The sequence below is a fragment of the Eleutherodactylus coqui genome, chromosome 2, assembly GCF_035609145.1.
Source record: "Eleutherodactylus coqui strain aEleCoq1 chromosome 2, aEleCoq1.hap1, whole genome shotgun sequence".
NCBI lineage: Eukaryota > Metazoa > Chordata > Amphibia > Anura > Eleutherodactylidae > Eleutherodactylus > Eleutherodactylus coqui.
The window spans coordinates 184,446,017-184,458,881 of record NC_089838.1 but is presented as its reverse complement, the minus strand read 5'-3'; the positions used below and the strand labels follow the sequence as shown (position 1 = coordinate 184,458,881).

The window sequence follows — 12,865 nt, the reverse complement described above, 5'->3', positions numbered from 1 at the left end:
TATTTCAGCTAGGTCATTGTCTGTTCAGTCTACAGCAATTTCGACAGTTTGTGACCTATTTTTCAGATTCAGGAGGGGGATTAATATAAAGCTTGTATTAGAATTTGATGCATGCCATTAGAGTCTCTGCTGTATACTGTACGATGCGAAACAGACATAGAGAAGCAACTGAATATATTGTATCAGGTGCACACAACATTTAATTTCTGAGTGTTTAAGGAGCACTCTCCGTAAGAGAGATATTGTGCTATGCCTAGGTGCATGACATAGGAATCTCTCTGGGGTGTTTTCTGACTCCCTGCGTATAAGTTTTACCCATGATGTTTCTAATTCGTGACACTACATGAATATCAACCACAGCAACTCTACTCCAATTAGTCTAGTCTGCCTTTTCTTCTTTGCTAATGTTTCAGTACATTTGGACATAGGAAACCAGGATAGGATAACTCTTATCGTAGGGAAAGATAATCTGAGCAACCTGAGTGCTGCAGTCTCCAGTATAACCAGGGACGGGGCAAGGTGATTCGGTGCCCTAGGCACAATAGGCAAATTGGGCCCACCTCCGCCTGCAGCCCGTAGAATCAAATAAAACTTCCTTACTCTCTAATGAAAGGGATTAATACACATTTGAAGAGAAACAGATACAGACAGAATAAATATTTACTCTAGTGATTCATTTTACTTTTCTTCTCCATTTGGCACAGATCGTCCTGGCAATTTCTTCCAAAGATTGCAGAATTTCCATAATTGATACAAACCCCAAGATCAGACAGCATAATCAACACAGACCCCCAGATTAGACTTCAGAATTAATAAAGACCTCTTATCTAAATAATACAGACCCCCTCATCCAACCCCAAAATAACAGACACTTTAGCTGGCCCTGTAATTAAAATAGACATCTTATCCATCCCTATAATTAAAACAAACCTCAGATTCAATCTTATAATTAATACAGACCCACACATCATACCCCATAATTAATAAAGGCCCTTTATCTGACTCCATTAATACAGACCCCTTTTCTGACCCAAAAATTAATGCAAATACCTTATCTGCCCCCCCGTAATTAAGACAAACCTCATATCTGACCTCTTATTAATACATACCTTAGATCAGATGCCATAATTATTAAAGACCCTCAGAGCAGACCACCCCTCAAATCCAACCACATAATAAAATCTGTCCGGGTCTTAAAACAGATGCCTAGATATGACTCCATAATTAAAACAGACCCCAGATCTAACCCCATAATTAATAACCCCCCACTTCCCCGCCCAGTCATAACAGACCCCATATAGCCCCAATCCTCTGAATTGTTGCAAAAAACAAAAAACACTAGTTAAAATGTACCCCCTCTGACCTGTGGTAAGGTGGCACCTTAGGCAATCAACAACCCTTGCCTATGCCTCAGCCTTACCCTGGGTACTACCTCTACCATGTTCACTTCTAAGTCACAAAATATAAATTCACTATAATTTTGAGAACTAGAAAATAAATAGATTGATGCCTGTTAATCCTATTCCGTTGATCTCCGAGCTCCTATTACTCTATACTGTCATTCTGCAGAACTCACAGTGCAGTATGAATATACTGTCCTGAAGAGTGAAGTTGTCGATAACTGGACAACCAGTCTGCATCTGCAGCAGATATAATATGGCTCAGCATACACTTCCAATAAAACGTTTCTTACGGATTGGTGGAATGGCAAAATTAAATCCTTGTAGTTCTGATTGCATGAGAACCTTCAGCAGCTTCAAGAAACTACAGGTTCCTTATCCACAGCAGAGCACTCAGGCACAAATAGCTATAGTGGTGCAAAGGCAGCAGTTGCATCCAGGCTCTGGTGCCTAAGAGGAACAAAGGGCTCCACTGCCATGTAAGATGGCATCACTATTAGAAATGGCATATGGTAAGGGAGCGGTCCTGTAACAGATTTTGCCTTGCAGCTCAGGGGAGAACTCCAGTGTACTAAGACCGTAAATTATTTGTTGACTAAACTGTCAATTTTTTTAGTTTACTCCTGGGATCTGGCATGGCAGCTGTATCATTGTAACAGTATATTATTAAACATGGTTTGAAGGGTGGTTAATATACCAATTCTGGGGTGTCCAACATTTTCCATTACATTCCTTAACTAACAAGATCCACAGATCCCAGCAAAGGAAAAACCAAAAACTTTCCCACCAGAAATGAAATGTTCTTTTTTCACCTGGGATCAGCTTCCATTATGGAAAGGAAGACAAATATTTCAGATGGTTGTATGATATAAAGCTAGATTTGATTGCAAAGCCACAGATTAATACCACTGAATTACAATCCATGTGCGCATCTGGTAAGACATCAATGCTAGAAATCCCAAGTTTTAGCCTAGGATTTCTGTCTCCTCCGTGCAAATAAAGGTTTTGTGCATGACCATATGATGGAACAGTATGGTATGGATCCCTAATATGGTGCCCATATCCTACTATGAGCTACCACAGTACCTCCAGGAGTCTTTCATATATGGTGGTATTCTCTCACACATTCAATTGAACTCCACGAGAAAACAATTGTGGCATGCTGTATTACACATGTACTCTTCCCAAAAAGCATTGTATTCACAGAGGTCCAGTGCAGTTACACACAGGTGCCTATTGCTCCTTACGTGCTCATGCATGTGGCATCTCTAATCCCTCCTCACTATGCCCCAGCACACATCATGTCACCTACCTGCATTATACAAATGGCCAACTGATTTCAAAGTGCACTATGTAATACTTCAATAATGAGTGCCTACACAGCCGATTACTTTCCCTGATGATACCAGCTGATCAACAGATTGTCAAAGAATTGTTAATATAAACAAAGAGTTGTCCAAACCAGTTAAGGCATCAATGTGTCAGCTGTGAGGGTCCTACCCCTGGGTACTCCTACAAATCATCAGAAACAAAGTGCAGTGGTGCTATATGGAACTCTGCAGCCCCATTACTGTAACTGACATATTACTGTGCATTTCTGGTAGGCTGCACCTGGTACTGCAATGAAGGGGACACTTTGCTCCAACGAGTCCCCAGGTCCCTTTAATCTACTGATCTGCAGAGGCTCATCATTGGACCCTGAACTGACCAAACATTAATGACCTATTCTTTGTACAGACTGTTAATATTACATACTGGAAATCCTCTTTAAGCAATTCTCTAATATAAGGTGCATTATGTAGGTACATCAATGGTAAACAGGAAAGGCATATAAGATACAATGAATAGGTTTTGGCATGATGTCTATGTTAATAACTAATTATATGTACATGTCTAATAGAACCCATGCCCTGTATTTTGCATCTTGCAGGTGTCACATAATGTAACTGCGTCAAACAGTTACGATTGGTAGATGTAGTTTCTTTGTAATATTACAAGAGAATAAGAAAGGACACTGAACATTGCATGTATCTCCTGGCAATCCTTACATCTCTTTTATGTAATACAATATGAGGATACCAGCATTAGCAACATCAAACCCCTGCCAGGTCTGGTGTACACAATGAGGCTCTGATATCAAAAGAAAGTGGATGAAAGTCCAAAAGAGTTTATTTATCAAATGTTGATTCCTGCAACGTTAGGCTGGGTTCACACAGGGTGAATTTGCCACGGAAATTCGCCGCTGCACATCAGCCTTCGGCCGCTAATCCCACGTGGATCTGTCGTGGCAAAGCCGGCATTGCGGCATGGATTCGCCAGCCGCAGCACGTTCATTTTCCCGTTGTGGCCGCGCTCTCCTCTATGGTGCCGCGGGTTTTGAAGCAGCGCTTTCTCGGCGGAAATCTTGCAGTTTTTCACTGTAGCCAAACCGCAAGATTTCCGCCGGGAATACGCAGTGTGGCAACCCAGCCTCAGAGCTCCTGCCCACGGACGGATATTTGCTGCGAAGCCCGCAGCATGCATCCACACCGCGGATATGCAGCAAATAGCACCCATAGCATGCTATGGGAAATCGCTTATTCCTGCAAACTTGCGGATTCCAATTGCAGTTACTGCAAGCAGAGGAAAAATTGCAGCATGCTCCATTTTTTCGTGGATTCCACGTGGGCTGCTTGCTATTGGTCAATGGAAGCAGTCCGATCCGCAGTACTTCCGCAGTGGAAAGGTTGCGGTTTCTACATCATTTCTAGGCGATGATGTGGGAAAAGCAGGAGTTTGAAAAAAAAAAATCTGCACTGCGAATGTCTGACAGCTCACCATGTGTAGGTGGCCTTATTCTTGTACAAATGAAAAAAAAAGCATAAAAACATGGTAAAACACATTGCCTCTAAAGAGAAAATATCATCATGTTTCACTGCATCCTCCAGTACCACTATCTGCCTTTACTTTTAATACTGAATCAGTGATTTCATATGCCATGCATGTAATGTATAAGCATCCCTATACACAAATCATTTGAGAACATAGCAAAGATAAAATTCCCATTTGGCCTAACTCATCATGGTAACACAATATGTTTTAAACAGCGCTGCAGAAGGAGTATTATCACTTAGCAATGATACCCAAGAAATGCAACTTCAAAGAGTTAAATATAATATTGAGCTCTGCTACATGCAAACAACAAGTTCATTCTTCCCATGTGCTTAGTACATTTCACTTTCGGAGATTAGTATTCTTGGTGTATTTTAGCACATGTTAATAGCTCCTCTTGCCTGATGAAGAATCACAAGCTTGCTGTAACATCATGTATTTTTGTTAGGTTAGCCATTAAAAAGTATCATATCTACAAGATGACTTTGTTTCTCTGAGAACAGTCACAATTTCTGTAATCTCCTTACACATCTATTCTGCAGGTTCCTTCTGCTTTCAGCATAATCACCATCCTCATCATCCTCATCATCATTAGCAGCAGAATATGTGCACTGAGAGACTAGGAATCTCCATGAGAACATTTCTGACAAAGCATGTATTACACATAAAAATAAATCAATTTCAAATCAACGGTTGTACAACACGACTCTGATTTATGTACACTACTGAAACAATGTTTGCAAACTGAAACTATTCACTTGGAATGTTTGCAATTAAGACAAAAGTTTTTGTTCTGTAGACTAATTACATTTTCTGTCTCTCACTGAATATTTCACTTACAAAGGCAAGTTATTCTACAGTAATGACTTGTGTAATAAGAGCATGCACTACATGACGTTATATGGAGCACCTAAGGGTTAATATAAGTCAGGCTTACATGCACACCAGTTACTCACCCTTTCTCCGCTTCTCCTCCTCAGCGATCCATAGGGTATCTTGAAGAAAAGTCTGCGGGCCCGGCCCGGGGTCACGGCTGTCTGCAGAACCATCCCTGTAGGGGAGCCTGAGCTGGGCTGTTCGCAGGGGCTCTGCACAAAGGCTGGAGAAGCCCTTCCTGTGCAAAAGCTTGTAGACTCCTCCAGATTTCTCATGTATCAGATGACTGAACTGCTCTTACTTTAGAGACCTTTTCTGAATCAAGATGTGGCTTGTGTGGAGGGTGGGAGGGGGAATAAAAACACAGTGCCTAAAAGCATGTTCTAAGTAGCAAATCTCTGACTTCCTCCACTTCCCCCTGCATACTTTGCACTGCAGGACAGCTTGGGATGGAGCCCGATCCAAAGATGTCAAAGTGACTTCTAGCTACAGATGGTAACCAGGTCACTTGTCTAATCAGAGCTCTAACAGACTTATTATACAGCTGTCATGTGATCCTATGCTCCACACTCCATTGGCTTTTTGGATACAGTAAACCACATGACCATCTGAAAAGAATATCTTTCCCATCACCATCTGGCGCTGTGATTAATGTTAAATCCCACATACAGCTTTCATCTTGGTTTGGGATGTGAAGCTAGAAAAACCTTGCATGTATATATATACATATACATTATGTGTGTGAATATATATATATATATATATATATATATATATATATATATATATATATATATATATATACAACTTGCATCCCAATGCTTTTTGAGAAGGGGGAGGATTATTCTATTTGCAATATTTATTTTATTTATCCTTTCTTCGCAAGAGTTAAATATTTATTATAGTGCTGACATACACTGTAATACAGCAGTGCTTTTGCACTGATCCTTGTTTTCAATGGAACTTACAATCTAATTTTCCTATAACAAGCATGCATACAGGACCATTTTCATAGGCAGCCTACTAGCCTAAGCAAATTTCAAGGTGTCGGAGAAAACTGGAGTATCTGGAGTAAATTTGCCTGAATTTAGGGAATATATGCAAACTTCAGTAACAGACGATATAGGTCACAGTTTGGAGCAGTTGACTTCATATAACATTTGTATTGTAAACAGTAGTTAAAAAAGACTTTTTGCTCACCCTGTAAACTTTTGGCAAGCAACAAGATTGCTGAGAGACTTTGTAGAATGAACGTTACAGCTTTTTCATAAAGATATCTAGAGAGACTATTGAAAATTGCATAAAGAAAAATTGCATTTTGGATACATATGGTTTTGTTAGTTTGTATAAGGATAAGTGAAGCAGATTTATCAATATTGTCACAAATCTAGACAGCATAAAACCAGACAGGCACACTAGGTGATATATTTGGCTGATCTTGCCAGACATAGACATGTTAGGCATTCTTCTCTTCCTTACACCACCTCTGTTCCCCTTACTTTGTGCCAATATTTTACACTAAACTAATGGGGTAAGCCATTAATAAATTGATGCATATTACGACTCCCCTCAGCCACATCCCATTTTCTAAACACTGAAAAATGTCTAAAACACATAATAAATGAGGTGCAAAGCAGCACATAAACGGGTCTCTGTTTGCTCTCAGGTGCAAGTTCAGATTCGTGCCCAACTCGAACTCACTCATGTGAATAAAGCCCTACTCCTATAGAAAGAAATGGGACACAAGTACTTGGGATACAATGTTGCAGCGTACACATTCATGTTGGCCTGGCCCAAAGCTGAACTTTTCTATCAAACAGCAGATGATGGGAATCAACAACATTGCAGCTTGTCCAATTTAAGCAAATGCTTTAGGAACAAGGAGTGCACTATTGTACAGTTTGGTAATTCCTGAGATCTTTTGAATGAAAACTTCTTTTCTTTAGCCCATCCTTGTAACTCCACCCTTTCTTCAGTACATTGATGCTAAGTATGTCCTCAATTATCACACTGCGAGTACTCACATTTTTGGCCTTCTTGTACTATGTTTCATATCCTGTTCCCACAACCATGTTTTGCATAGGAAACTGATGTCTCTTGAGACTCCTGAGCCCAGCTTTAGTTAGAAGTCTACATTTTGGAGGAAACTATTATGTTTCATCTTAAAGCTTGCAGCCATGCGATGCTGCAAAATATTGACAAAATGCATGTTTACTGTGAGTCATGTCGCATATAGTCATAAAAAATTCCCACATCTGGCACTGCAATAGTTAAGGTCGTCTGATGTGAGAAACTGTTTGAATAAAACAATCATTCCTTGTTCATAAGTGGTTCCATATGTCTGTAGACCCCTCCTCCCCAAAAAGGCAGGGAATGTTGTACGCTTTTTTCTTTTTAATATAGCTTACAAAGCTCTTTTATGAAGATATGGTTTCTTGTTACATTTCTGGACTCTACAGATATCTGAAGAGCGTTTTTCTTCAGATACTGCTTTACAATGAAATTTCTAGATATAGCGATCTGTCGATACTGAAAAAAAAGGCCACACACTATGCTGCAGCTTGTATTAAGGGACAATATGTCTGTGTGATTTCTTTTTCCATGCAGGCGGTTTTCACTGTGTGATTTTTGGAGTGGTTTTAAAAGGGGTTGTGAAGCTTTAAATTAAAAGTTTTTACCATGCGGACATGAGTTAAAATAATAAAATAACGCATACTCACCTGTCTTCAGCATCCCTGGGCACTGCTCACCGACTCCACTGGTCATCCCCTTAACCCACCGAAAGAAGTGTGGCCAATCAAAGGCCACAGCGAACTCCTGGCACCATGGCGTTCAAGATGAGAGCACTGATGCCAGGAGTTCAGAGGGTGACACTGTGGCCTCTGATTGACTGTAGCAGTCACGTGACTCCTGGTGGAGGAGGACGGGGGGCAGCGGAGGCGATTAGCAGTGCTCAGGGAAACCAAAGACAGGTGAGTATGCGTTATTTTTTACTTTCACCCATGCTCAGCTGGTAAAAACATACATTTATTGGCTAATCAGAAAAATAAGATATATTTGTGCTTAGCAAATTGAATTATTTTTCATTATCATGATGGACAGCAAAAAAAGCATGGTAGCTAGAGATGAGCAAGCATACTCGCTAAGGCAAACTACTCAAGCGAGTAGTGCCTTATTCAAATACCTGCCCGCTCGTCTCTAAAGATTCGGCTGTCGTCGGGGAGCGGCGGTGGGAGATCTCACTCCTCCCTGCTCACTCCCGCAATTCACCGCTCACCCGCGCCGGCAGCCAAATCTTTAGAAACGAGCGGGCAGGTACTCGAATAAGGCACTACTCGCTCGAGTAGTTTGCCTTAGCGAGTATGCTTGCTCATCTCTAATGGTAGCATGTTACGGTATTTTTAATGGGCCAGCTATCGTCCCAAAAAAATCTCTCAAACTAGTGATTTTCAGTATTAGTTATCCCGTGTAAACATGGAATCTATGAACGACAGCCTATTCACAGTGAATGAATGTGTGCAGCCAGAAGAGTTCTTCAGCACCCTCTCCGCCTCTATTCACTGAATGACTGACACTCCTGCTTAATTTACACCAGCTTCTGGTGTACATTACAATACATTTGATGGGCCTGCAATGCCCTGCCCCCTTTTTGCCAAGCTGCACCTACTTTTAGAGAAGTGGTGAGTGGTGTAAAAGTGCATTGTTTCAAATCTTGGCACAAATATGGCATGTTCCAAAATTTGCGACTTATTCACTACTCAACTGTTGCAAACGCATTAATGAATTCCCCCATAGCACTTCTGTGAGCAACAGATTTGTTATTTAATAAGGCTATGTACAGCCTTGCATTTTTTTTAAATAAATGTGCTTTTGGAAATGAAGCCTTTTTGGAATCAGTTTTCATAAAAAATTACTGATTGTTTGATTTCTATGCTCCTATTGTTTTCCAAGGCACTTCAGACTGGAGGACTAAAATCTAAACAAATGCATTCAGAGTAATCTGACAGTTCTTCCCCTAGCCTGCTCCCCTGCTGTGAAGGTGCATTCACTGCCTTTGCACTGAGCTATTACAGAGGGCTGTATGACAGTGTCAACAGATGGTGGAGGAGAGCAGAGCAGAGAAAGCTACTATAACAGAGGGTTGTAATTCACTTTAGGTGAATTTTTTGCTCTTAACAGCAGAGAGGAGGAATAGGAACAGCAGCTACTCAGAGAGAGGATTGAGTGGGTGTGGTTGTGCTATACAGCCTCTGAAAGAGAAAAAGGGAGGGAAACTGAGCTTATGCATATCATGAGAGAGACTAGCTGATCAGTGCTGGGAATGCCTCCAAACCAGAAACCTGTATGAGGCTTTCTAAATGCATGAGAAGGAAAAGTCAGTACAGCATCAGATAAGTGCATCATTTTTATTCTACAGTAAGATATGTATGTATTGATTTTTGTGCACAAAGGTTTTCATAACTTTTAAAACCTGCTGACACTTTTTCTATTATGTGCAGTTGTGTTGGAAAAAGTGGCACAGCCAGGGGCATTGGTGCCCTAGGCAGTGATTTCATAAGGTTACCCTCAGTCCTCAAAGTTCTGCATAATAGTTGTCAGATGGCCAATCATTTTTTAAATTCTCATTTGCTGCTCCTTTCCCCAATATCAAGAGTTTTTATTCATATGGGGGAACAGTGATTAGGCTTTAGGTGCACCGTTTAGGGGCAGATTTGGCCATTGGAGATCTAAAACATATTTCCTGTGGGTTTTCCACTACGAAAAGCGTGCAGCAGATACAGATGGGTTAAGCTCCATTTACACACAACGATTGATTTGCTTGAACGAATAAATTAACAACTTTTATGCTTTCAAATGCTGAGCGTTTACACGTAAAGATAATCGCTTTAAATCCTCGCCATTTCCCTCATTAGCTAGGTAAACATTGTATTTGTGATTTGCTCAGGTGGACATGCAAAAAATATCTAGGTGGGAGGTTTTCAATTAGTGTGAAGAAAAGCCATTGACTAGTGTGGTATGAGTCATTATGTTTAACTGCGCAAACAACCACCCCTCCCCTCAAGTTGTTTGAACGACTGCCGTTTAAACCTAATGACAAGCGAGCGAACTTGCAACTATTTTTATGCAGGCTGAAACTCAGAGATCAATGACAAGTGAACGAATAGTTCACAACCACCGCGTTTACATGTAACGATTATTGCTCACTTTCGCTCTTTTGACCGAATTTTGAGCAATAATCATTGCATATAAATTGTCCTTGACTCTTTAGCTTGACAATGTGATATCATGGTGTGTCGTGCCATCAGGTTGGTTTATTTACACTTGTCATGAAATGGATTTTATTGTGTTAGGAAATGATCCCTTTTAGAGATGAGCAAGCACCAAAATGCTCGGGTGCTCGTTACTCGGGACGAAATTTTCGCAATGCTCGAGGGTTCGTTTCGAGTAACGAACCCCATTGAAGTCAATGGGCGACCCGAGCATTTTTGTATATCGCCGATGCTCGCTAAGGTTTTCGTTTGTGAAAATCTGGGCAATTCTACAAAGTGATGGGAACGACACAGCAACGGATAGGGCAGGCGAGGGGCTACATGTTGGGCTACATCTCAAGTTCCCAGGTCCCACTATTAAGCCACAATAGCGGCAAGAGTGCCCCCCCCCCGCACTGTCAGCGTAAAGATCGTTCTCCTCTGCCATAGCTGTAACAGCTGTGGCAGAGAAGAACGATGTTTGCCCATTGAATTCAATGGAGCCAGCAATACAGCAGGTTCCACTGAAAGCAATGGGCTGCCGGCGATCGCAGGATGAATTGTCGGGAAGGGGTTAAATATATAACCCCTTCCCTGCAATTCATCCAGAAATGTGTTACAATAAAAATATATACCGGCGTATAAGGCGACGGGGCGTATAAGACGATCCCCCAACTGTCACCTTATACGCCGGCAATACAGTGGAGCAAAGAATAAAAATCATTACTCACTTCTTCTGACGTTCTGCGGCGCTCCTGCAGGCTGTTGCTCCTTCCTGGTCCATGGCAGAGTATTGCTTTCTGGAGGCAGGGCTTGAAATCCCCACCTCCAGAAACACAGCCAATCACAGCCATTCAATGACATCATTGTCATTGGCTGTAATTGGCTGAAGGCACGTGTGTTTCTGGGGGCGGGGATTTAAAGCCCTTCGTAGAGAAATCAATGCTCTGCCGGGAACCAGGAGGGAGCAACAGCCTGCAGGAGCGCCGCAGAACGTCAGAAGAAGTAAGTAATGATTTTTATTCTTTGCTCCACTGTATTGCCGGCGTATAAGGTGACAGTTGGGGGGTCGTCTTATACGCCCGGTCACCTTATACGCCGGTATATATTTTTATTGTAACACATTTCTGGATGAATTGCAGGGAAGGGGTTATATATTTAACCCCTTCCCGACAATTCATCCTGCGATCGCCGGCAGCCCATTGCTTTCAGTGGAACCTGCTGTATTGCTGGCTCCATTGAATTCAATGGGCAAACATCGTTCTTCTCTGCCACAGCTGTTACAGCTGTGGCAGAGAAGAAGGATTTGTCTTCTATATGTTCTCAATGGGGTCGGCGCTGCTGCCGCCGGCCCCATTGAGCGCATATAGAGAAGATTTATGGCCTTAAGAAGGACTGTTGGGGTTCTTGAAACCTAAAATACTCCTAGCACTCTCCCTATAGCAGCTCCAACACGATAGCACTTTCGTCAGAATGCATCCGTAGCGAGCCGCGGGAGGGGCAGATTTCAATACTCGGGTGACACCTAATCTCGCCAGCCACTCACTGCAGGGGGGTGGTATAGGGCTTGAACGTTGCAGGGGGAAGTTGTAATGCCTTCCCTGTCTTTCTATTGGCCAGAAAAGCGCGCAAATTTCTCAGGGAAGAAAGTGAAAGTAACTCGAACATCACGTGGCGCTCATCTCGAGTAACGAGCATCTCGAGCACCCTAATACTCGAACGAGTATCAAGCTCGGACGAGTATGCTCGCTCATCTCTAATCCCTTTTAATGGGTTAAGATAAGATAGCTTTCTATGCCATGCCATCATAATCAAGTTAAAATTTGTCCCATCTGTACACTTAGTATAAAGGAACCCTTAGGGTATTGGCCGACGCTGTGCTAACCGCAATGCGGCCACAATCCTGTTAACCTGCGGTAGCCAAGAGCCACATGTTCTTGCAGATAATGCCAGCTACATTGTGTGGCCCTCAGGAATGTAATTAGTTGCATTTGGTAAAAATACAGTGAAAGTAATAACATTTTTACCAATGACTGATAAAGCAGTGGTTTGCTGAAACACGATAGATATTATGTAAAGTATATAGTCGGGAGCTGTTTGACAGCATTCCACGTGATTTGCATACAGCTGGCTCTAAACAGGAGTTGTTTTTCTTCTCCTTGTGTGTTAGGTACAGTTTGCCTAGAGGTATTTTCATGGATTCTGCACTGATAGATTTTTGCAACACCTGTGTTCTGATCTCCAATAAAGCTGAGTGGTATCATGTATATCTGTAATTAGTGTAATTTTGATTCACATGGCAGGAATTTGTAAACCACACACCTTTTTAGCTGCCTGCACATTGGTTATGGTGTCCAACCTTTCTGTCAGGAATGTTATATTTTCTCCTTAAGGAGAGCACCTAGACAGTGAGTGAGGAGACTTAAAAGGCCATTTATGCTCCTCTGGGTAATATGCAAATAAGGGAGA

At 41.7% G+C, this 12,865-nt stretch overlaps 1 protein-coding gene across 3 annotated transcripts in view; it reads right to left on the bottom strand.

Moving 5' to 3' along the window:
• Positions 1 to 12,865, bottom strand: part of FRMD4A (FERM domain containing 4A) — a 386,584-nt gene that overhangs the window by 259,945 nt on the left and 113,774 nt on the right. Inside the window, exon 1 of one of the 3 annotated variants that reach the window (XM_066592028.1) lies at positions 5,228 to 5,614. The exons of 1 other annotated variant lie outside the window; for it this stretch is intronic. In XM_066592028.1, the coding sequence (XP_066448125.1) occupies positions 5,228 to 5,422 (195 nt within the window). In that variant the 5' untranslated portion in view covers positions 5,423 to 5,614. Of the gene's footprint in view, positions 1 to 5,227; positions 5,615 to 12,865 lie in introns of those variants that run through there. One more of the 3 variants, XM_066592025.1, reaches the window with a different exon arrangement.